The 23,876-nt window shown below is 38.4% G+C and overlaps 2 protein-coding genes across 3 annotated transcripts in view; both read right to left on the bottom strand.

Moving 5' to 3' along the window:
• Positions 1-4,066: 4,066 nt before the first annotated feature.
• r3hdm4 (R3H domain containing 4) lies at positions 4,067-13,040 on the bottom strand. 2 transcript variants are annotated; one of them, XM_079393865.1, is made up of 9 exons: positions 12,820-13,040; positions 11,897-12,051; positions 10,580-10,698; positions 10,400-10,508; positions 7,430-7,515; positions 7,214-7,299; positions 7,016-7,071; positions 6,325-6,521; positions 4,478-5,824 (listed from the first exon to the last, which is right to left on the bottom strand). In XM_079393865.1, exons 1-8 carry the CDS (start codon positions 12,861-12,863, stop codon positions 6,364-6,366), a joined length of 813 nt encoding a protein of 270 aa, XP_079249991.1. In that variant the 5' UTR covers positions 12,864-13,040; the 3' UTR covers positions 4,478-5,824; positions 6,325-6,363. The 2 variants fall into 2 exon arrangements, with proteins under 2 accessions (XP_079249992.1, XP_079249991.1); XM_079393866.1 differs by lacking the exon at positions 6,325-6,521 and having other exon boundaries at positions 4,067-5,824.
• A 405-nt stretch (positions 13,041-13,445) lies between these two features.
• LOC306854846 (phospholipid-transporting ATPase ABCA1-like) overlaps positions 13,446-23,876 on the bottom strand; it is a 38,769-nt gene continuing 28,338 nt past the window's right edge. Inside the window, exons 40-48 of the mRNA XM_079393095.1 lie at positions 23,526-23,649; positions 23,375-23,437; positions 23,181-23,287; positions 22,923-23,064; positions 17,657-17,791; positions 17,450-17,553; positions 17,097-17,189; positions 15,668-15,911; positions 13,446-14,604 (exon numbers count right to left, since the gene is read on the bottom strand). Of these exons, the coding sequence (XP_079249221.1) occupies positions 14,200-14,604; positions 15,668-15,911; positions 17,097-17,189; positions 17,450-17,553; positions 17,657-17,791; positions 22,923-23,064; positions 23,181-23,287; positions 23,375-23,437; positions 23,526-23,649 (1,417 nt within the window). The 3' untranslated portion in view covers positions 13,446-14,199. The remainder of the gene's footprint in view (positions 14,605-15,667; positions 15,912-17,096; positions 17,190-17,449; positions 17,554-17,656; positions 17,792-22,922; positions 23,065-23,180; positions 23,288-23,374; positions 23,438-23,525; positions 23,650-23,876) is intronic.

A 23,876-nucleotide genomic window follows, 5' to 3' on the forward strand; every position in this document is an offset into this window, starting at 1 on the left:
AATAAAAAAATGTGAACACTAATGTGTGTAAAGCTGCAGGTCTTTTAGCATGGTATATTTATATAACACAGCTCAGGCATATAATGCATGTACTATATAGGCTTCATAAATAATAATGGCCTGGACATTAAACAACCACAACTATGACATAGGCCTACAAATTATTTTGATCATATTTTGATAAATCTGCTAGATGTGATCTATTGATGCAACACATGACAGACAGGGTTCAACAGAGTCACACCTTAAGGAAAATGTGCTTTTCATTATTTCCATATTGTAAGACTACAGGAAACATACACTCACCTAAAGGATTATTAGGAACACCATACTAATACTGTGTTTGACCCTCTTTCGCCTTCAGAACTGCCTTAATTCTACGTGGCATTGATTCAACAAGGTGCTGAAAGCATTCTTTAGAAATGTTGGCCCATATTGATAGGATAGCATCTTGCAGTTGATGGAGATTTGTGGGATGCGCATCCAGGGCACGAAGCTCCCGTTCCACCACATCCCAAAGATGCTCTATTGGGTTGAGATCTGGTGACTGTGGGGGCCATTTTAGTACAGTGAACTCATTGTCATGTTCAAGAAACCAATTTGAAATGATTCGAGCTTTGTGACATGGTGCATTATCCTGCTGGAAGTAGCCATCAGAGGATGGGTACATGGTGGTCATAAAGGGATGGACATGGTCAGAAACAATGCTCAGGTAGGCCGTGGCATTTAAACGATGCCCAATTGGCACTAAGGGGCCTAAAGTGTGCCAAGAAAACATCCCCCACACCATTACACCACCAGCCTACACAGTGGTAACAAGGCATGATGGATCCATGTTCTCATTCTGTTTTACGCCAAATTCTGACTCTACCATCTGAATATCTCAACAGAAATCGAGACTCATCAGACCAGGCAACATTTTTCCAGTCTTCAACCGTCCAATTTTGGTGAGCTCGTGCAAATTGTAGCCTCTTTTTCCTATTTGTAGTGGAGCTGAGTGGTACCCGGTGGGGTCTTCTGCTGTTGTAGCCCATCCGCCTCAAGGTTGTGCGTGTTGTGGCTTCACAAATGCTTTGCTGCATACCTCGGTTGTAACGAGTGGTTATTTCAGTCAAAGTTGCTCTTCTATCAGCTTGAATCAGTCGGCCCATTCTCCTCTGGCCTCTAGCATCAACAAGGCATTTTCGCCCACAGGACTGCCGCATACTGGATGTTTTTCCCTTTTCACACCATTCTTTGTAAACCCTAGAAATGGTTGTGCGTGAAAATCCCAGTAACTGAGCAGATTGTGAAATACTCAGACCGGCCCGTCTGGCACCAACAACCATGCCACGCTCAAAATTGCTTAAATCACCTTTCTTTCCCATTCTGACATTCAGTTTGGAGTTCAGGAGATTGTCTTGACCAGGACCACACCCCTAAAATGCATTGAAGCAACTGCCATGTGATTGGTTGATTAGATAATTGCATTAATGAGAAATTGAACAGGCCTTCCTAATAATCCTTTAGGTGAGTGTATATATGTTTTTTTTTATTAAACATCGATGGAGCAGCAAATTTTTTGTGGGACAAAAGACACCCAGAAGTGATACAATTTAGCTAAAGTATTATATTATTTTGCTCAAGTTGATACTTGTTCAAAGCAATCACTTTAGCAAAGTTTGTACTCCTTTTTTGTATTAATAAAAATTAATTTTCATTTAATAAATAAATTATTTCAACTTATTACATTTATTTTAACCTTCAACATTAGGGGGTTACCTACAAATACCATGTATATTTTTTAGATTATTCTTATTTATTTACTTAACTTGAACGAAACTGAAAAAATATTAACAAGATCTGTCTCAAAATATTTAAATGTATTGTTTCTCATTTAATTTGCTGCATAAATCTATAAGATTAAAAATTAAAATGAAATAGATAAAATTACCGAAATATCAATTTTGCGTTGCTACCCATGATGTTCAACTTCAAAAACAGATATCAGGATCATACAAATGTCCATTTATGTACTAAACAGAGAGGACATAGGGTGAAGTCAGCTAAATTGGGCTATCAGGGAAAATGGTCCAAATAAGTTTGTAGCGTCATATCTCTTTAAATTTTTACAGCCAATCACAATAACTGATCTTGCATTGTTGCTTCAACACTTGTTGACATTTTCAGCTAAAATGGGCTGCATACATACACACTTTTACACAGAAATTGAGGGTGAAAATTAGGTTTATAGGCCTAGATATGTATCCATACAAAATCTTAACTGTCTTAAAAAAAATACTAATAAATAAATATATATATATATATATGTGCAGTATCTCACAGAAGTGAGTACACCCCTCACATTTTTGTAAATATTTTATTATATCTTTTCATGTGACAACACTGAAGAAATGACACTTTGCTACAATGTATAATATCCAGAGGTTGTGTTTGGGAAATAGACGTATGAGTGCTGCTAGCATTGCTGCAGAGGTTGAAGGGGTGGGGGGTCAGCCTGAGTGCTCAGACCATACGCTGCACACTGCATCAAATTGGTCAGAGGAGGCAGGGACATCACAGAGAGAACAGGGGGTGAAGTGTTCTCTGTGTACCGTGGTTGTGGAGGCAGAGAAGTTCTCCGAGCACCTCTCTGACTATCACGCTGAGGTGTGTCAGCTGTGGGGCCAGGGTCCAGGGTCCAGGGTGCTGTTGGACTCCTCCAACACATTGAGTCCAGCCATTATGGGGCCCTATCGGCTCCACGTGTCAGCTCTTCAAAAAATCCCACACCATCCGCAGCACTTGCCGTCTCCACTGCCAGCACCAGTGTTTCCATCCCCGTGGCCCACTCCATCCCCACGCCACTCTCCAGCTCCACAGCCTTCATCACCACCTCCACGGCGCTCTCCATCTCCACAGCCCACTCCATCCTCACATCCATCACCCTCACTGCAGCCAGCACCATCTCTGCTTCAGGCTATTACTGATTGGGAGAGTTTTCTTCCCAGTCAGTTCAAGAGAGTCCTCCAGCCAGCAGATTGGGTGTGGATTGCCAAGTGCCTCTATGAGCACACAAGGCAGCTGAGGCAGAAGATCCAGGCAAACTGGTTTTATCCACCGATGCAGCCCAAGCCGTCTCCTCCTGAGCCCGAGTGGTACTTCCGACACAGGATGTTCTTGTGGTAACAAATGAGGGTGTGGGGCATTCCTCTTAAATGCCCACAGTGTGGCCAGAAGATGCACCATTCAGGGATCTACCCGAAAGTCAGGGAGGTGATTGACATGGATAGCCACTACTTCCTGGTAGGTGAATAGATTTAATAGATTTTTTGATGTAATATGTTCACTTAAACTTTGACAAGTATCATACATCAGAAATTGCATCCACATCTGCAGCAGAAAGACAATGTTGGCCATGCAGATATGTTGACCCGGAAACAAGGGGACAATATGAAATATGGAAAATTTAAATTTGAGGCAATGTATCCCTTCAATGTGTTACAGTCTTCAACCCCGTCACATCTTGTCACAATAATATTTTTAGAAAAATATAAGGAAGACAATTAAGAACAAAAGTATTTCTTGCTGATTACCATCTGACATGTTAAGGGCTAAAACAATAAAATTGTGGTTTTAGTTCAAATTTAAAATATTGTTTTACAAAAAAACAAAAACAAAGAGAGACCGTAGGCACACAACTTGTGTATTTTTAGCTTCAGTCCTATAAAAATGGGAAAAACCATTTACAACACGTTATGCTGAACCTGGTCTCCGTCGTGTTAATGAGAGCAGTTGAAAAGCACCACAGCACAGCATCTGAGGAGTGCAATGACACTGCAAACCTGTTTTGAAAGAGGAAAATAGTCACCTGTGCTACCTTTTGCTAGACTCAGATGTTCTCTCTATTTTCTTTTCCGCAAAGCAGATGCAGCACATAACATAAACTGGAGAATATGTCCCTCTTTTAACACCACTGTGAGTCCCCTAACCCAGATAACCCAATGTTCACCATAATGTGTTGGAAATGGTTGGGTAAATCCAAGAGGGAACCCTTCCACAGACCCAACATTTTTTTTTTTTTATTAAACAGAAAGTACGAAAGAACCAATTCACAGCACTTCTCTCAATAGGAAGGCTGTAACTGAGTAAAAATCAATAGTAGCCTTAAATGATCTTACTTGAGAGGTTATTAAAAATATAAATTATTAATGTTCTGTATGAAACAAAATCTTTACATGTAAAAAAATAAATAAAAAATCATGTTAATCCTTTAAATTCATCATAAAATCATACAGGATTGGAACAAAAGTACAAAATGAACATTTTTGGGTGAATCCAGAAACAAAAAGGGAACCAAGCTTCAACCAAGCCTTTAAGCCTCAATTGTATAGTTTCAGATCATCATTTATGGAGGTCAAGCGTCAACAGAAATGTTTCATTTTGAAATCCACATGACTTGCATCTGATCTCTAAAATAATCACATAGCACGATCTTGGTTAAAAACTTGGTTATTTTAATTGTCTTAGGCACAGATACTCACCACAGACAAAAACTAAACACAATTAAGCGCTCTATGGTATGTATTCATATTCTGCCACCATGGTATAAATAGCATTTAACTCAAATATTTTAACACAAGCATAAATATTCCAAAAACACCACTCTCCCTTTCAAAAGGTTTCAACACACCTGGTTTTCAGGTGATTTTATGAGTAATGCAAATGTTTAAAGTCCACATTCATGAATGCCTGAGAATCAGCACACACACACGCTTTGGTTATAAACACCAATGCAATAAATGCTCAAGTGTCTCAGGACTCTTGATGGTATAAAACATTAAAAGGTTTTTCCACTGTGTAAACCATAATAACCTTGATGTAAAGGCTCAATTTTAAAATAAAAAATGCAAAACTGACAAATATGGCATATACAGGTAAGGCATAGTTGCAAGTGCATGCTGGCAGATCCTTAATGGAAAAAAAGACGTGTGTGACACCTAATTACTAACAAACAAGACAAGTACTGTTCTACTCAAATACAAGTTACAGAATGCTGGATATAAAAGGTCTACTGATGACTCTTCAGTTGTCAGGCAGGATTGGCTTAAGTAAATTAGCAGTCTGCACAAATCAAATGTATGTGAACTGTTGTGCAGTATGTGTGCAGCATGAACAAACAGGTCGCAATGAACAATAACTGCATAACCATCATATTATTTGTGATACATGTGCTGATTTATATCCTGTTGTAGGGGCCTGAGAAAGTGACTATATGTGGCTTGTATAACATCAGAGATGGACATGCATTTCTAGACCCACTTCTATTCATTTTCAAGTTAAGATGAACATCAAAAACAATAATCATCAAATCATTTTCTGCCTCTTCTCGAGGTCCCACAATTATGTTTCTATTTGTATACAAGGATGCCATGACAGTAAATGTAAACATTCTGTCTACAGCATGGAAAAAAAAGAATCATTTATAAAGACAGCTGTAGTAACATCTACTAATACGTGCTCTAAAATGCATTGAAAAACTGAATGAAAGAGATAGTTACACTAGTACACTAATCTAGTTAGCACAGTCTCTCCTAAAGGCCAAGGCCTGCACCATGACATAATGCCGTGTGAACAGTTCATACAGGTCAAGGTCAAGCTTTATATTCAAGGGCAGTGGTGCCGGTTCTGGCTGGATGAGAGCATCAATGGTACTGGTTGTAGCCAGGATTCATAGCAGTTCAGCTCAACTGCTCCAGGTAGGCAGAGAGCAGAGGCTGCGGAGGGAGGAACTCTTCCTGTTTGTTGACCACCTCAGTCTGTCGAGCACCATTACAGTCAGAGCCTGCAGAAAACCACACACTAAGGCTTACACAAAACATGTGTTTTTCTACCATTGTAGAAATCAGTGTCGTTTTTGTATTGCTGGTAGGGGTTAAAAAGTCAAAATGGCATGTAAAAACAGTATAACTGTACATTTTTATTTTTAATATATTTATTATTTTAATTTTGAAAGTCTCTTTAAACAAAATTGGCATAAAGCCCAAGACACTGCACGATTTTAGCAATCATAAGATCATTGCATGTCAATGTGCGACATGGATTTAATAAACTTGACAGACTCATATGATATGACACGTTACTAGAGAAGAATAAAACATCAGTACGCGCTAGTGGTACACAAAAAGAGCATGATAAATCACACTTTAAAAAAATGTGCTGAAAAAAAGTGGAAGTGGCGAAAAAAGAAGGCACAAGAGTTAGAAGATGTTTTATGTTTTAGCGCCATGTTGCGTTGATTTCATGCCGCATTTTTATTGATTGGTCAGTAAACGTGGATCGTACCCGCAAACACACTGTGGGATGATCATGCTGTATCGTAGGCTATCTTTGGTCACCATGACAACGGCCATCTTTGAACCTCTCACAGGACCACCAGTTAGGAGCCACGATCGCAGAAATCGCCACAATTGTTTCACAATGCCAATCTTTCGTCAGGGACAGCTGAAAATCGTGCAGTGTGTTTCGAGATTTAAATGCAGCTAAATATAAAGAGAAAATAAAAATGTAGCTAAACTAAGTAAAAGGTTAAATCAATTAAATATTATTTAATATTTCATTAAAAACACAAATGTTAAACTCTGTCTTAACACAATATAAAAACAATATATGGATTAAATGGAACCCTTATGAAGTTATTTCTTAGGTCAAGTGTGTCGAGGACATAGACTCAACATGAGTACATTTACTGATTTGAAAATATTGTTAATTAAATGACAAGCTCAAAGCTAGCATTTTTTGTTTTGTAACGTCTTCCTCTAAAAATCTGGTATGGTATTAGTAGTATCATCATGACAGAAAAGTACGCTAGCAAATTATAAATACATTTTTATGTTAATTAAACCACAACACACAACACAAACCACACAGTTGTTTAAGTAACAAAATGCTTAAGAACCTTAACAAATCAAAATTCACAATAGCCTCATAAGAAAACAACCATATATTTCCAATGTTTGAATAATGTATCACTCACTAGCAGACGTCAGATCCATGTACTGGCAGATAGCATGAAGCAGCAGTCGCTCATAACTGAAGAAACACAGATACATCTGAATCAAAACATGGTATTTTTTCCATTTGTGAACCAAAATGCATGCATGCATACTAGTTAGTGGTGGTCTAAATTAGTCTGTGGAAGTGAAAGATGCATTAAGTGTGGTAGTTTGTGCACCTGTTGCTGAGATTGGTAATGTAAATTGAGTGTGGATGTGCCATGAAGAATCCCAGCAGATGAGACTCCAGACCCTCCAACACTCCCTTAAACAGAGGAAAATGGATGAACAGATATCAGACAGAAAAGAAGAATAATAGGACAGGAGAAAGTGATATAGGGGATACATGTTACGAGACAAAAGATAAAGATCAAGCAAATGACAAAGAGAGTCACCATGGGGATCTGTCTGCGTCTCAGTGTTGCACGTAGCCGCCGATCAATTCTCTGAAAACATTCCCGAGCACTGAAGGAAGGATTTACTGTGCAATGACAAGCAGAATGACCGTCACTAATAAGTCAAATATAATAAGAAATAATGTGCCCATCATTGAATTAATCAGCATTTTTATTATATTGAAATCGACAAATACTGTGGCACTACCGAAACAGTGCTCTGTCTGGTTGAGCATCCTGACACGTCAGACTTCTGGCTCAACTAAGGGTGTGAGTTTGGGGCACGGTAGCTGGTTTGTCCAACAATGCAGAACATAAAGGGGGAGTATAGAAGTGTTTGGAAAACAACTATTATTTCAGAAATTCTGTTTTAGTGTCTATTACACACTCAAACCTTATGGGGACATTTAGTATGTCTCTATAAACAAAATGATCCTGTTTTGTACTTGACGTATCTATACAAGAACAATCATGTCCAAAACTGACAAAATTATGGCACTTGCAAGTGTGCATTGCCTCCACAAGAGTATGCATTAACATAGTTTTTTATATATAAGTATATCTATAATATAATAACTATATAGTTTTATATTATAATATTTAATTTATTTCATAACTTTGTAATATATTATTATTGTTATTATACATTTATGATATATCTAATATTAAAACTTATTTTCAGTTCTCTGGAATACTTGATGAAAAGTAGCACTGTCAAACGAATAATCGCGATTAATCGCATCCAAAATAAAAGTTATTTACATAATATATGTGTGTGTACGGTGTATATTTATTATGTTTATATTAGTGCTGTCAAACGAATAATCGCGATTAATCGCATCCAAAATAAAAGTTATTTACATAATATATGTGTGTGTACTGCGTATATTTATTATGTTTATATTAGTGCTGTCAAACGAATAATCGTGATTAATCGCATCCAAAATAAAAGTTATTTACATAATATATGTGTGTGTACGGTGTATATTTATTATGTTTATATTAGTGCTGTCAAACGAATAATCGCGATTAATCGCATCCAAAATAAAAGTTATTTACATAATATATGTGTGTGTACGGTGTATATTGATTATGTTTATATTAGTGCTGTCAAACAATTAATCGCGATTAATCGCATCCAAAATAAAAGTTATTTACATAATATATGTGTGTGTACGGTGTATATTGATTATGTTTATATTAGTGCTGTCAAACGAATAATCGCGATTAATCGCATCCAAAATAAAAGTTATTTACATAATATATGTGTGTGTACGGTGTATATTTATTATGTTTATATTAGTGCTGTCAAACGAATAATCGCGATTAATCGCATCCAAAATAAAAGTTATTTACATAATATATGTGTGTGTACGGTGTATATTTATTATGTTTATATTAGTGCTGTCAAACGAATAATCACGATTAATCGCATCCAAAATAAAAGTTATTTACATAATATATGTGTGTGTACTGTGTATATTTATTATGTTTATATTAGTGCTGTCAAACGAATAATCACGATTAATCGCATCCAAAATAAAAGTTATTTACATAATATATGTGTGTGTACGGTGTATATTGATTATGTTTATATTAGTGCTGTCAAACAATTAATCGCGATTAATCGCATCCAAAATAAAAGTTATTTACATAATATATGTGTGTGTACGGTGTATATTTATTATGTTTATATTAGTGCTGTCAAACGAATAATCACGATTAATCGCATCCAAAATAAAAGTTATTTACATAATATATGTGTGTGTACGGTGTATATTTATTATGTTTATATTAGTGCTGTCAAACGAATAATCACGATTAATCGCATCCAAAATAAAAGTTATTTACATAATATATGTGTGTGTACGGTGTATATTTATTATGTTTATATTAGTGCTGTCAAACGATTAATCGTGATTAATCGCATCCAAAATAAAAGTTATTTACATAATATATGTGTGTGTACTGTGTATATTGATTATGTTTATATTAGTGCTGTCAACCGATTAATCGTGATTAATCGCATCCAAAATAAAAGTTATTTACATAATATATGTGTGTGTACGGTGTATATTTATTATGTTTATATTAGTGCTGTCAAACGATTAATCGCGATTAATCGCATCCAAAATAAGTTATTTACATAATATATGTGTGTGTACTGTGTATATTTATTATGTTTATATTAGTGCTGTCAAACGAATAATCGCGATTAATCGCATCCAAAATAAAAGTTTTTGTTTACATAATATGTGTATGTACTACGTATATAATTAATTGCGATTAATTGTTTGACAGCACTAATAAAAAGTAAAATCATCCAAGTATCATATTATTATAAAAAATATTGATATTTTATTTTGTTTTTTATGTATGTAATATATATATATATATATATATATATATATATATTTTTTTTTTTTACCATTTTTTCCTTTAGGTTTGTTCTTGAGTGTCAAGCAAACACGGCAGAGCTTCGGTTAATCATAAATAATGTGCTCTATGTTTGTGTTGGTCAATATTATATATGAAGCCTGTTCATCATATAAAGTGACTGTCTCTTTAGAAGACTTGGATTGAATGGTTCAACGATTGGATTACTTCTACGATTTTAATGCATGATGATTTTGGTTGCATGGACTTTGATCTTAATTTGTGTTCCAAAGATAAACAAAAGTCACATGGGTTTATGAGGGTCATCCAGGAGTAAATGATGGCAGAATTTTTCCTTTTTGGGTTCAATGTCATTATGATGAAATGATATTAAATGTAAAAGTCAACATCTTGAAGATCTAAAATGTAAACTGTACAAAAATGCCTGAGTGCAGAGCAAAAGAGCATGTGAAGTATAAATGCCTCTCTGGCAGCTGACACCTCTGACTTTATTTTACACCTTACGATGTGTATTGTTCAGCTGTCTTTCCTACAAGATGCAAATTGGGTTTGTGTGATTAAATGCTGTCAGACCTTGGTCTTTATGGCTCTTGTCGGAGTGGGTCCTCTGGGCCTCCTCCTCCAGCAGAGCCAATAGTCGCTCTTGCTCCTCCCCAGAACGATTCATAAAATCACTCCAGTACTGAGAGACACGAGAGATATTTAAAGGCAAAACATCCCCCAACTCAGAGCAGTTAAAGAAACCTGCTTTACCTCCACATAGTTTCCATTAGTGCAGGCCTCAGTGAAGATGGTGGGCAAGGCTGTTTCATGTCCTTCACCATCCTCTTTAGAGCACTCGTCCCGTTCCAAAAGATTGTCCAGAAAACGAGCTACACCGAAGCAGAGTTGTTAAAAATGATGGTTCCAAAAAATTACAAAAACATAGCTAAAACTTTACTCCGTAACAAATAACATTTATTTTTTAATCACCAGATTTTTTTGGTTTGCATTTGCATTCATGTAGATCAGTTCATGCCTTCCCTGGGAATTAAACCCATGATGTTGGCGCCGCTAGCACCATGCTCTACTGATTGAAATTTAAACATGTCACACTTTCTCTGCATTTACTAAGATTTGCTCTGTTAAATTTCAAGGGCAAATTCTACTCATTGCAATAGAAATCGGTGTATTCTGAGTGTTGTGTGAGGGTTTCCATTGTGTACAAGCGTGCGCATGAACGTAATCAGCGGTGGTTACACTTAATGTAAAGCGTGCATGTGCAAAATGGCAGAAAACAGTAACTCGGGGGAGAAGAATTGTTGAATAAAGTCGTAATTTTTGTATCCTCTAATGCTACAATCGTAAGCTATGAGTGCCATGTTACAAGCATAAATAGTCATATAGACTATAAAATGTGTCACATTTGAAGCTTGGTCCTCTCTAATTTCATCATATTGGGGGAAAAAAACAGAGTGTGTTTATTATTTACAATAAGTGCAAATAGCCCGCCTTGTTGGCAAAGACTACAATGACCCACGAACGTGTCATTGGGTTAGTCAACACTAAACAAAGACGCTCATTTAGCATCTGTTTCAATGGTGTAGATGGTAAAGCGCACTTTTTTTCTCCCTTTTCAAATCTCATATCGCATGGGAAAGGCATTTTGTTCAATAAAAATTAAGGAAATAATCAAAAAGTTGAAGATAAAAGTATCGGGTAGGTGTAAGGAGGGCTTTATTGTCCCAATAAGGTGGCATCCATTTAATAATTTTAATTAAAACTATAATTTACACTCAATATGTTATTATTGCATACTGGTTTATAATGTAATGCAATACTGTGGTGCAGATAATTGCACTATTTGCAATAAGTAGTATAAATAGCTAAACATCTTGCTACTTTAACATAGTGTGAATCTATAGCTATTTGCACTTAGAAGTTAGTAACACAGGTTTGAAATGACAGGTGGGCGATGATGGAATTTTCATTTTTGATTAAACATTTCCTGTGCAGTAAATAATGAATAAATAGTAAATAAAGAAACATGAGTAATGTAAGGAAGTCTTCAAAAATGAAAGCAAAACTTACTGTTTTCCTGTCGTCTCAGACTCTTCTTGCCCTTGGCTCTGGGAGTGAGGTCAGAGTTACGAATGGCCTGGTTAATAAAAAACTGCTTCTTTTTGGCTGGAGAAACACGTTTTGCAGGAGAGCTGGGTAGGGATGAGCAGCGCGGCTCATTTAGGCTGCAAGACAAAAAGGTATCAGATATGCCATTTGCACTAAACCATTCTCTCAAAGGCTTTACTCCATAGTCACAAACATGACAGAAACCTACTCTGCCCAGTTCATTCATAAATAAAAGCTCTGGATGTGGCTAACAGTAGTTGATGGGATATCGGTCTAAATTATAAAAATAATAAACAATGCATTTATGCACATGCATAAATGAATTTGCCATAATGCATCAGTGGATTTTAATGTAGTCTTTCACACTTGTAATGAGACTACAGTTCCTTCAGCTGAGACCCACTTGTGTGGTTTATTTATAGCTCTAGCTACAAGCCAGATGCTTTACCATGAAAATAGGTCACAGCTTATCTCTGCAAAAACATATGCAAGAGTCTAATGTTGATGTTTTTAATCGCTTAGAAATAAGGCATTATGACAAACATTTAGACTAAATAGCTTGCATATACACCAGCGAAATACAGTTTATGTTCTAACAGTTTATTAAGGCATGCCAGATTTTTCAATATATACAAATATATATAATGACCTGTCGTTTAGCTCAGGTGCAACACATCCGTTTAAATGACAATAACACATCACACAGCTTTAAACAAATACATCACTTATTTCAATAATGCAAAACAGTGACGCAAAGAACACTTTAGAGACGTTCGTTTTTTATATATTTGGCGAATGAGCTTTGTTAGAGGCTAACAAAAACATCTGACGCTTATGTGCGGAGACAAATTAGGTCATTAGCTACCGGCTAAAAATACACTTACATTAAATCCTGTTCCTCATTGTTATTGCTATTTAACAAAACCATCTCACAATCTTCTCACAAAAGCACGACAGTGACAAAAACAAAGAAATCTAGAAGGAGAATAGGTCCAGAACAGCTGGCGTAAGCCGCGATGGCTAATGGCTAATGCTAGGGGAAGAAAGGGCGGAGCCCGGGAGACCCAGCAGCCATGACAACCATTTCTTCACTTCAACTTGATATAAGTAATATTGTACATTTTTATTATATTACATGAGAAATATGGATAGCGATATATGGCAATTTAAGAGGAAGTGTGTATCTCAGGGCTTATAACTGGTAACCACTTTCTTTTTTCCCTATTCTAGTTCATTATAAATAGTCTTGAGGTGTTGCAAGTACAAATATTCAATATACTATTTCAATATGAGGTCATAAAGCATAATATATATATATATATATATATATATATATGAAGAGTTCAGATGCAAAAGCCTCTAAGTGGCATCTGAAATCTTCTAAAATTATAATTTTTATAAGGCACACACACAACTTTCATGATTTGTTTACTTACTGTTAACTGATTAAAAATTGACTTTAACTTAATACAGTGTTTTTATAAAACAATGTGCACACACCAAACATCTCCACAGTACCCAGATATTTATTGATACATATATAGAGATTTGCATATAAATATTCCAGCATTTTAACATCCAGCATCATGCACATAAGGAAGATTACAAACTTCACATTCAAACTTCATACATATTTCCAGTGTGTACATACAATAAATACTACATAAAAAGAGCTACATATCAAGCATTGTAACAATTATTGCAGTGAAGAGATGCAGTGATAATCCAGACTACAATATTAGAACTGTCTTGAGCTAAAGTGCATCAGAAAAAACTAAAAAAGACAAATAAACCTAAAACCATACAATCAGGAAATAAATAAAAACACATGAAGGCAGTTTTTGTGTCTAATACCATCTCTGCTCTGCACATTTGACCTTGACATACATGTAGAAATAAAGAGGTTTGTTACAACGTAACATATTCAGAAAAAATCATATCCAAATTGGGTTGCACAAAGCAAATACCAAACGGAAGTGACATCAACTGACATCCTGAAAATGTGCATAATTTATGCATTAAAGAGGTCTGGGAAAGATTTCCTGCCAAAACACATACATGATGCCATGCGTTATCTTCAAGTTTCAGTCTAGACATACAATCAATGAGGAATTACCAGGAGAGCCAATCTGAACGATTAATTGATTGCTTTTAAAATAATTACATTTAATTTCTGAAAACTACAACTGATCAAGGCACCAAATGTTCAGGAAAAATGACTCCATGGTGATCCACATCATGACTGTTCAGTTGTCTTTGCCTTTTTACACTTTGCTTTCCTGTGTTTTGGTACTGACAATAAACAACGTAGATGGGTCTTTTTTCCCAGGAGTCTGGTCCTCTTGGGGGTTAGATCCATTAGCTGCCTCACCAACAGGTTCCATCCGGATCTGCTGTTGTTGTCTTGAGACTGAGGGACTGTTTGATTTGCTCTTTTTGGTCTTTGAACCAGTAAATACAGACTCAGGGGTTTGTACTGAGCGAGTAGCTTGATCTGTAGAGAGCATTGAAGAAGAGTGTGGTGTGGAAGACCTGCTGGATTTCTCGAGTTTGAGGTCCGTGGGCCGTTGAGGTCTGTTGGCTTGAATCACCATGGATCCTCCACCATTTACCGTGACTTCCCTGAGCTCCTCATCATCTGTCTGCTCTTTAGCGAAGTTAACAAACACCTGCAGGAGGAGAACACACTTAGTTCAGAGTAACAAGAATCTAAGGGACAGATTTACTAAACAGAGCAAATTAGCGCAAGAGTACAATTCCAAAACAGCACTGATGGGTGTGGAAATTTCTGCGGGTGATTTGCTGACAAATTAAAAAACAAAAGACACAACATCTCATTTACATATCGACCAACGCAATATACCAAGTAGTTGCTGGTGATCTACTTACGACACAGGCGCAAAATAGCTTAAGATGTGCTTTTTTGGGGGGCATTAAACGATGATGCAAATACTAGTAATCTGACGAGCACAAACATTAGTAAAACGCGTTGTGTGATTCATTTTAATACTCTCCAGCAATAAATTTAGCATCTGAAAGGCAAACTGCTACAAATGCATATTTAATCATAGTAAGGCGCAAAAATAACTGTTTCGCACCTTTTCAGCGCTAATTCTTCACTGTGTGTCTTTACTAAATCCTAACAGTACTATATTAAAGCCAGTGGTTTGCGCTGGTGCAAACTGTTGGTAAATCTACCCCTAAAAGTTTGGTCACACTGGCAAAATTTCTCACGTGAAATTCGGTACCTTAGTTGCTTATTAGCATGCCTATTATTAACATATTGGCTGTTCATTAGTGCTTATAAAGCACATATTCTGCATCCCTAATCCTGCTCAATAGCCGAATTTAACAACTACCTTACTAACTGTTAATAAGCAGCAAATATTTGTTTATTGAGGCAAAAGTCATAGTTATTTGCCAATTATAAATATTGATATTTCATCCAACACTGAAAAGAATGAATAAAAATGTAGTTTGGACAAATTTAAAATATACTATTTTACTTTATAGTTTTGTGCGTTTATGCATGTTAGAGAATTGTTTTGTTATCTTAGCAACACGCTAAAGCATAATTCTACAGAAATCAATAGTGAGTCAAATCTGCTGAGGAGAGCTATTTGTCAGATGCGTTTATGCCATGATAGTGTACTTCTTAGAAGGTAGTTGCCTATATAGACAGCAAGGCAGTACACTAGCTATGAAATAAGAGTCGCCGCACTCTTCTCTTACTTGATCCAGAGTAGTCTGTGACACCGAGTAGTCAGCTATCCCCAGCTCCTCATAATTATTTGACAGAACCTGAAAGATACAAGCGAGTGAACAGGCTTGTGATGGCAGCTGGTACTGGAGAACATTCTGATGTCTCTCCTTCAGCTGGATGCCAGGGAAGGAGCTCTGGATGAAGGTGTCCACCGGGCACGGTTCTGTAGATGGGGTGGACAAACGAAGGATTATTGTGTAACCATCTCCAAACCTAGAAGAAAAGACAAAAAGGATGGAAATGAGAGCATTAGTATCACATATTAGGACTTATAATAGTTTTGCAGAATACTCTATTTTTTTTTGTTAAATATGCATTATGCAACCAGAGCACACTGTTCCTAAACAATGAGCGCCGCTATTATGAATTCTAACTTCTGATTGGACGCTCGTCTGTTCCGGTCTCCATAGGAACCCGTTCAAATAGTGCCCATCTGTTTTTAATGTAGCTAACGTCGGCAGCTTTGTGTAATCTACACACTCATTAAACTTTGAGGAGAGAGGCACGGACAAATGACGGTCATTGAGACACTGTAAAGTGATGGTGCTATGGAGCCATGTGCTTTTTTAAAACATTTTAATAGGTTTCACATTAGATTATCAGCTCAGAATATAAAATATTTTGACTAGAAACACTGTAGACCGGAAATGCAAAGAAGGGCTATAAGGCTCATTCTTTCATTTCCATAGTCCGCAACCAGCCAGGTACCATAAGTAAAAAATCCCATTACTTTTCTCCACATGGGACTTGATTTTGAATGATAACTTATAAACCTTTAAAGAAAGACCTGCTGAATTCCTGGAGAAAGACTCATGATTCTGCAAAGAAATCTCCAAAATTTAAAGAACAGCCAAAAGAATTGTGCTAAAAGAACACTTTAGCGCCTGTCCACTCCTGTTAGGGAGTCAGTTTCCCTTCCCTACTGTAATATTTACATATTTTGCAATAAAAGTAAAATATAAGTAAGTACCAAGTCTTGTACTTTTGTCTTTTTGTCCATTTTTAAAAAAAAAAATTTTCACTTCAAATCAAGATTTGTAATTTTGTGATTGGCTTGTAACTCTTAAATTGAGATTTTAATTTTTTTAATTCTAACCAAGGTTGCTGATATAGTTAGCATGCACTCTCCATCATGATGACTGAACTGGAAGTAACATCAGCCACAATTTTCTTTTTAACATTACTGTTATAATCCACAATCTTTTTAATCGGACTACAAATAACGATTTATTTCTGACATGATCCCGCTAAATTAAACATGCAATACAGAGAGGTCATGTAGCAAAAATGAGGTATTCTACAGTTTGAAATGTTTATTGGTTCATACCGCTTCACATCCTGTTTTCAAAACAGTATGTACTATACAGTTTATATTGAACAGCATGAAGTAAGTGTCACCTGTTCTTCAGGTGCTGAACTGAACCCAGACACTGGAACCTGCCGTTCACCATGATGGCCATTCGGGTGCAGAGAGCCTCACACTCTTCCATACTGCAAAGACAGCAGAACCACAGTAACGGCACAGCAATTCAGGAACACACAGGCTAGACCTGAACATCTTCACCCCTTATATTTATCAAAATATTATTAGAGAACTCAATAGTTTTTAAAGATATTCAGACATTAGATTTACATTTACAAAATGTTGCACTGTACATATCAGTCAGATGGTCTCTTCCAGTCTAAGTGGACACATCCCAGTCTAAAGGATTCTTTGTGGCTACCTGTATGAAACTACAAGTTTCCCCTACCTGTGGGAGGTGAGAACGACAGATCGCCCCTCTTTGATCACACTTAGGATGCAGTTCCAGAGGAAGCGCTTGGCTTTTGGGTCCATCCCAGTTGTTGGCTCATCCTGAAAATCACAGATGTGAGTGGAAAACACAGTTTACAGCCACAAGCTCCAAGTCAGTAATGTTTATTAAAACTACATGACAACTATTATAGTGCAAACATACCAGGAAGATGACAGGTGCAGCTCCAATGAGGGAAATGGCGGTGGAGAGCTTGCGCTTATTTCCTCCGCTGTAACCCCCAGCCTCTCGCTCAGCATACTGACTCAGACCAAGTTTTTGCACTCCCCACTGTGCCACCTTCAGGACAGGCATAAGAAAATTATTGAAAGTAACTACAGTCTTTATGGCCCAAACACCAGACTGATATCAAAGAACTAGCGAAGACAAATGCTGACTATGGTGACACCTCATGTTGACTGCGCCTGGGCCAGAAAGCTGTGCCTGAACATAACGCAATATCTATGGCCTTTAGAACGGGTCTCACACCTCCACTTACCAAATGATGTGGAGCCAACCATGGATAATCAAAAATTAAGTTTTTATATAGTTATGTAAGAAATTTACTTGGAACATGGTCTTTGGTTAATATCCTAATGATTTTTGGCATAAAAGAAAAATGGATCATTTTGACCCATACAATGTATTTTTGGCTATTGCTACAAATATACCCGTGCGACTTATGACTGGTTTTGTGGTCCAGGTTCACATTTAGAAGAGTTTGTTTCTTCATCAAAACAGATCTGGAGAAATATAATATTACATCACTTGCTCACCAATGGATCCTCTGCAGTGAATGGGTGCCGTCAGAAGGAGAGTCCAAATAGCTGATAAGGTTTTTAAGCTGAAGTATTTAAAGGGGTCATATGATGCGATTTCAAGTTTTCCTTTCTCTTTGGAGTGTTACAAGCTGTTCGTGCATAGATGAGATCCCTGAAGTTGCAAAGACTAAAGTCTCAAAACCAAAGAGACATTCTTTATCAAAGTTAAGACTTGTCCACGCCCTCCTAAAACGGCTCATTCAAACACGCCCCCACATGTCTACGTCACGATGTGGAAACATTTGCATAATGCCGCCCAAATGTTCACGCAAAGAAAGAAGCCGTTGTTTCAGTAACCGCAGTAGTGTTGATGCAGCAGTGTCAGGGACACGCTGTGTGTTTCTAGGCGAAAGCAAAAGCACTTTATTTGGCCTTCCAAAAGTAGATGCCTTTAGGAATCATTAAGATTACTTACAACAGAACAGCACAACCCAGATGTTCGAATTTGTGCAACACATTTTATGGACGACATTTCCGACGCGTGCTTGTGGTGTTCGGCCAATCACAATGCACTGGGTCAGTTGGCCAATCAGAGCAGGCTGCACTTGTCAGAAGGAGGGACTTTGTAGAAAACGATGCGTTTGAGAGAGGCGGGGCATAGAGGACCTACAATAATGTACAGTATTTGAAAAATAATGTGTTTTTTGAACATTAAAGCATGTTAGCATATTCTGTTACACTAAATACACAAAATAATGATCTTCAAAAAAGCATCATATGACCCATTTAAACTGACGTGACAGATCGTTGTAGCGCCTCTGTACAAGCGGCATGTGAACTAATCATCTCTTCCTCTTCACTAGTTATAGCATAAAATAAACATGAATGAACATCAAAAGGTATCTTGTTTCAATCGTGGAAAATATGTCAAGTTCAAGTCTATCGACATTGATCTACTCTCCTGTCTGGCTTGTTTGTCGGACAAAATGGCAGATTCAGCATTATGATTGGTCAGATCGCCTGTCAGTCAAACTCCTGACTAAGGGTCAACTGATGGACTGGAGAGGTGTGGACTTCTTGTGGATTATTGTGATGTTTTTATCAGCGGTTTAGACTCCCATTCACTGCAGAGGATCCATTGGTTAGCAAGTGATATAACGCTACATTTCTCCAAATCTGTTCTGAAACAAACTTATCTACGTCAATCTTGAAGGCGAGTAAACTTTTTCAAATTTTCATCTGGGTTTAATGATTCCTTTAAGCCCTGAGGGTCTATTTGAAACAAGCAAGGAATTTAAAATTACACATGCTTGATATTTAGTATGATGTGCTCAGGCTGCATTTTTAATATAATATAATAATAATTTTGTTATAAAACAAAATGGCGCCGCTGATGGCAGCTATTGTGCGTTGCTCCTCGGTGTTTGTATTGTTTTTGTTTGTTTTTCCTGTTTTTTGTTTTTCAAATAAGATCAGCTTTACCAGGGATGATCTACTGAACATTCGGCAGAACACACCACAAAATCTTCTACCGGTTTTTGATTTTTCGGACGTTTTGCTGGACATTGTAGTTGGCGGAGCTGTAGCTCTGGTCAAACGCTTCAGGAGGCGCAGACGGGGAAAGAGAGCCGGCGCGCTCGTGAAACTTCGTCAGCGCGGATTTAGAACGGCGTTGCCTAGCATCCATCTGGCGAATCTCCGCTCTCTACCCAACAAAACGGACGAACTCCTTCTGCTCTCCCGGACAAACAAGGACTTTTCTAACTCTGCTGCTCTATGTTTCACGGAAACCTGGTTGAATGGCGACATACCGGACAGCGCGATCCATCTGCCTAATTACCAGCTGATAAGAGCAGATCGGGACACAGAATCAACGGGGAAATCGCGCGGCGGCGGGACATGCTTTTACATCAATGAGAGGTGGTGTACAGATGTAACTGTTTTAAAGAAGATGTGCTGCTCAGATCTAGAAACGCTCTTCATTAACTGCAAGCCGTTCTATTCGCCGCGGGAGTTCTGCTCGTTCATTCTCGTGAGTGTTTACATTCCACCGCAAGCGCACGTGAGCACAGCTCTACAGAAACTCGCTGATCTGATCACAGAGAGTGAACAACAACACCCGGACTCTGTTTTAATCATTCTCGGGGACTTTAATAAAGCAAATCTCTCCCGTGAACTGCCAAAATACAGACAGCATGTTACATGTCCCACCAGAGACAGTAATATATTGGATCACTGTTACACAACAATAAAGGACGCATATCACTCGGTTCCACGAGCAGCTTTAGGACTCTCTGATCACTGTTTGGTTCATCTTATTCCATCCTACAGGCAGAAACTTAAGTCTGCGAAGCCTGTATTAAGATCTGTTAAAAGATGGACTAACGAAACAGAGCGGGATTTACAAGCCTGTTTCGACCTGACTGATTGGTCTGTTTTTGAAGCTGCAGCAAATGACCTGGACGAGCTCACAGAGACTGTAACATCATATATCAGTTTCTGTGAGGACATGTGCATTCCTACCAGGACTCATCTATTCTACAACAATGACAAACCATGGTTCACTGCCAAACTCAGACAGCTCCGTCAGGCCAAAGAAGATGCTCACAGAAAGGGGGATAAAGTCTTGTACAAACAGGCCAAATACACACTGGAAAAGGAGATCAGAGTGGCAAAGAGGAATTATTCTGACAAGCTCAGGAACAAATTCTCTTCCAGCGATCCGGCTTCAGTGTGGCTTGGATTAAAGGACATCACCAGCTACAAAACACCACCCCCCAGCACTCTGGAGAATCAACACCTGGCAGACGACTTAAACGAGTTCTTTTGTCGTTTTGAACGATCACCCCACACCCGCCCAGAACACCCCTCCACACAACCATTCACACCTCCAGCAACCCCTCTCTCCCCCACACCTACAATTCAAATCAGCGAAGACGATGTGTGCCAGGTCTTCAGGAAAAACAAAAGAAGGAAAGCACCTGGTCCAGATGGTGTGTCACCAGCCTGCCTAAAAATCTGTGCTGAGCAGCTGGCCCCCATCTTCACACAGATCTTCAATAGATCACTGGAGCTGTGTGAAGTCCCCTCATGCTTCAAACGCTCCACCATCATCCCCGTCCCAAAGAAACACAAAATTACTGGACTAAATGACTACAGACCTGTGGCACTAACGTCTGTAGCCATGAAATCATTCGAAAGACTGGTTCTGGCTCATCTGAAGGACATCACTGGACCCTTACTGGACCCCCTGCAGTTTGCCTACAGAGCAAACAGGTCTGTGGATGATGCAGTCAACATGGGACTGCACTTCATCCTGCAGCATCTGGACAGACCAGGGACTTATGTGAGGATCCTGTTTGTGGACTTCAGCTCTGCTTTTAACACCATTATCCCGGAAACCCTTCAAAATAAACTAACTCAGCTCTCCGTCCCCACCTCCGTCTGCCAGTGGATCAACAGCTTCCTGACAGACAGACAGCAGTTAGTAAAGCTTGGCAAATTCTCATCCAGCACTCGAACCATCAGCACTGGAGCTCCTCAGGGCTGCGTACTCTCCCCACTGCTCTTCTCCCTCTACACCAACGACTGCACATCTAAAGACCCCTCTGTCAAGCTCCTGAAGTTTGCAGACGACACCACACTGATCGGCCTCATCCAGGACGGTGACGAGTCTGCTTACAGACAGGAGGTTAAGGAGCTGGCTGTCTGGTGCAGTCTCAACAACCTGGAGCTTAACACGCTCAAAACTGTGGAGATGATCGTGGACTTCAGGAGAAACCCCCCTGCTCTCCCCCCACTTACCATCATGAACAGCACCGTGACTGCAGTGGAGTCATTCAGATTCTTGGGCACCACCATCTCTCAGGACCTAAAGTGGGATATTCACATTGACTCCATTGTCAGGAAGGCCCAGCAGAGGCTGTACTTTCTTCGCCAGCTGAGGAAGTTCAACCTGCCACAGGACTTACTGAAACAGTTCTACTCTGCCATCATTGAATCCATCCTCTGCACCTCAATAACTGTCTGGTTCAGCTCAGCTACCAAATCTGACCTCAGAAGACTACGGAGGGTAGTCCGGACTGCTGAGCGAATCATTGGTACAACCCTCCCCACTCTCCAAGAACTGTACTTATCCAGAGTGAGCAAAAGGGCTGGTAAAATCACTCTGGACCCCTCACATCCAGCACACAACCTCTTTGAACTGTTACCATCTGGTCGACGCTACAGAGCTCTGAGCACCAGAACGACCAGACACAGGAACAGTTTCTTCCCTCAGTCAATACATCTCATGAACACTCAATAAATAAACGTAGAACACACAACTAATACATTATCCATTCACCACACTCACTTATTTTATTTTCTCATTTCTAATTTGCACATACTTCACCTGTACATACATAGTCGCCTATATTATATATTATATATTGTGTATTTTTTATTTTTTTTGCTGCTTTGTACATTGGTTATTGGCTATTTCCTGTTATTTTGTTTCATTACCTGTGTCCTGTCCTGTTACTGTCTTTCTGTTGCACTGTGGAGCTTCTGTCACTACAACAAATTCCTTGTATGTGTAAACATACTTGGCCAATAAAGCTCATTCTGATTCTGATTCTGATTCTGATAATAATAATAAATCATGATAATATTTTTGAAGCATCCTGTACCTTTGCAACATGAGCCTCTGGCACTCCTCTGAGGCGAGCGTAGAACTCAAGGTGCTCTCGTCCCGTCAGCAGGTCACTGATGGCATCAAACTGAGGACAGTATCCCATCAGCTGATGAACTTTCTCCATTTCTGTAATAACGCTGAATAAAACAAATGCTTGGTAATGTTAGAATGTTGTGATTAGTTGCCAGGATGTAGTAATAGTAATAATTGTGAAAATTTAGCTATAATGTTTATCACATGACTAGGGTCTAACCTGTGGTTGCTAAGAAAAGCTTCTCCGTAAGTGACGCGGGTGTCTCCTGTTAGCATGCGGAAGGTTGAGGTTTTCCCAGCCCCGTTAACACCAAGAAGCCCAAAACACTGCAATGACAAAAGAAACACTTGCAGCGAAAAATATAAGCACTAATATATATTTCCAAGAGAGTTCTGTGATATGCAACTCGTTACCTCTCCCCGAGGAATGCCCAAGCAAAGCCGATTCACTGCTGGCTTCCTGCCTGTCTGGTATACCTACAGACACAAAAAGTCAGTTTTTACCCTTGAGTAGATTACATAACATTTTACAGCTGTTTGTGTGGTATTCGGTGCGCTTCTGTACCTTGCTAAGGTCTTTGAGAATGAGAACGTCTCCCACAGCTCTACCGCTCCTCACACGATCTCGCTCTCTCGCCACATCCTCATCCTCTGTGCCCAGGGGGGGCAGCACAAAGCCAGACCATCGGCTGAAGAGAAAATATTTATTTTTTAGGAACAACTACACAGCTGTATGTATGTTAATTAGTGCTGTCAAACGATTAATCGCATCCAAAGTGTTTGTTTACATAATATACAGTATGTGTGTGTACTGTGTATATTTATTATGTATATGCAATATAAATTATATGAATATAAATATATACATGTAGATAAATGTAAATATTTTCAAAACATATACTGTATGTGTGTGTAT

Source organism: Barbus barbus (assembly GCF_936440315.1).
Source record: "Barbus barbus genome assembly, chromosome: 35".
Taxonomy (NCBI): domain Eukaryota; kingdom Metazoa; phylum Chordata; class Actinopteri; order Cypriniformes; family Cyprinidae; genus Barbus; species Barbus barbus.

Coding starts and splice junctions, on each gene's coding strand:
- r3hdm4 (XM_079393865.1), bottom strand. CDS start 12,863: ATGGTTTTGTTAAATAGCAATAACAATGAGGAACAGGATTTAAT. Junction 10,699..11,896: donor TCTGAGACGACAGGAAAACA/GTAAGTTTTGCT, acceptor GCTTCGGTGTAG/CTCGTTTTCTGGACAATCTT. Junction 10,509..10,579: donor CTAATGGAAACTATGTGGAG/GTAAAGCAGGTT, acceptor CGTGTCTCTCAG/TACTGGAGTGATTTTATGAA.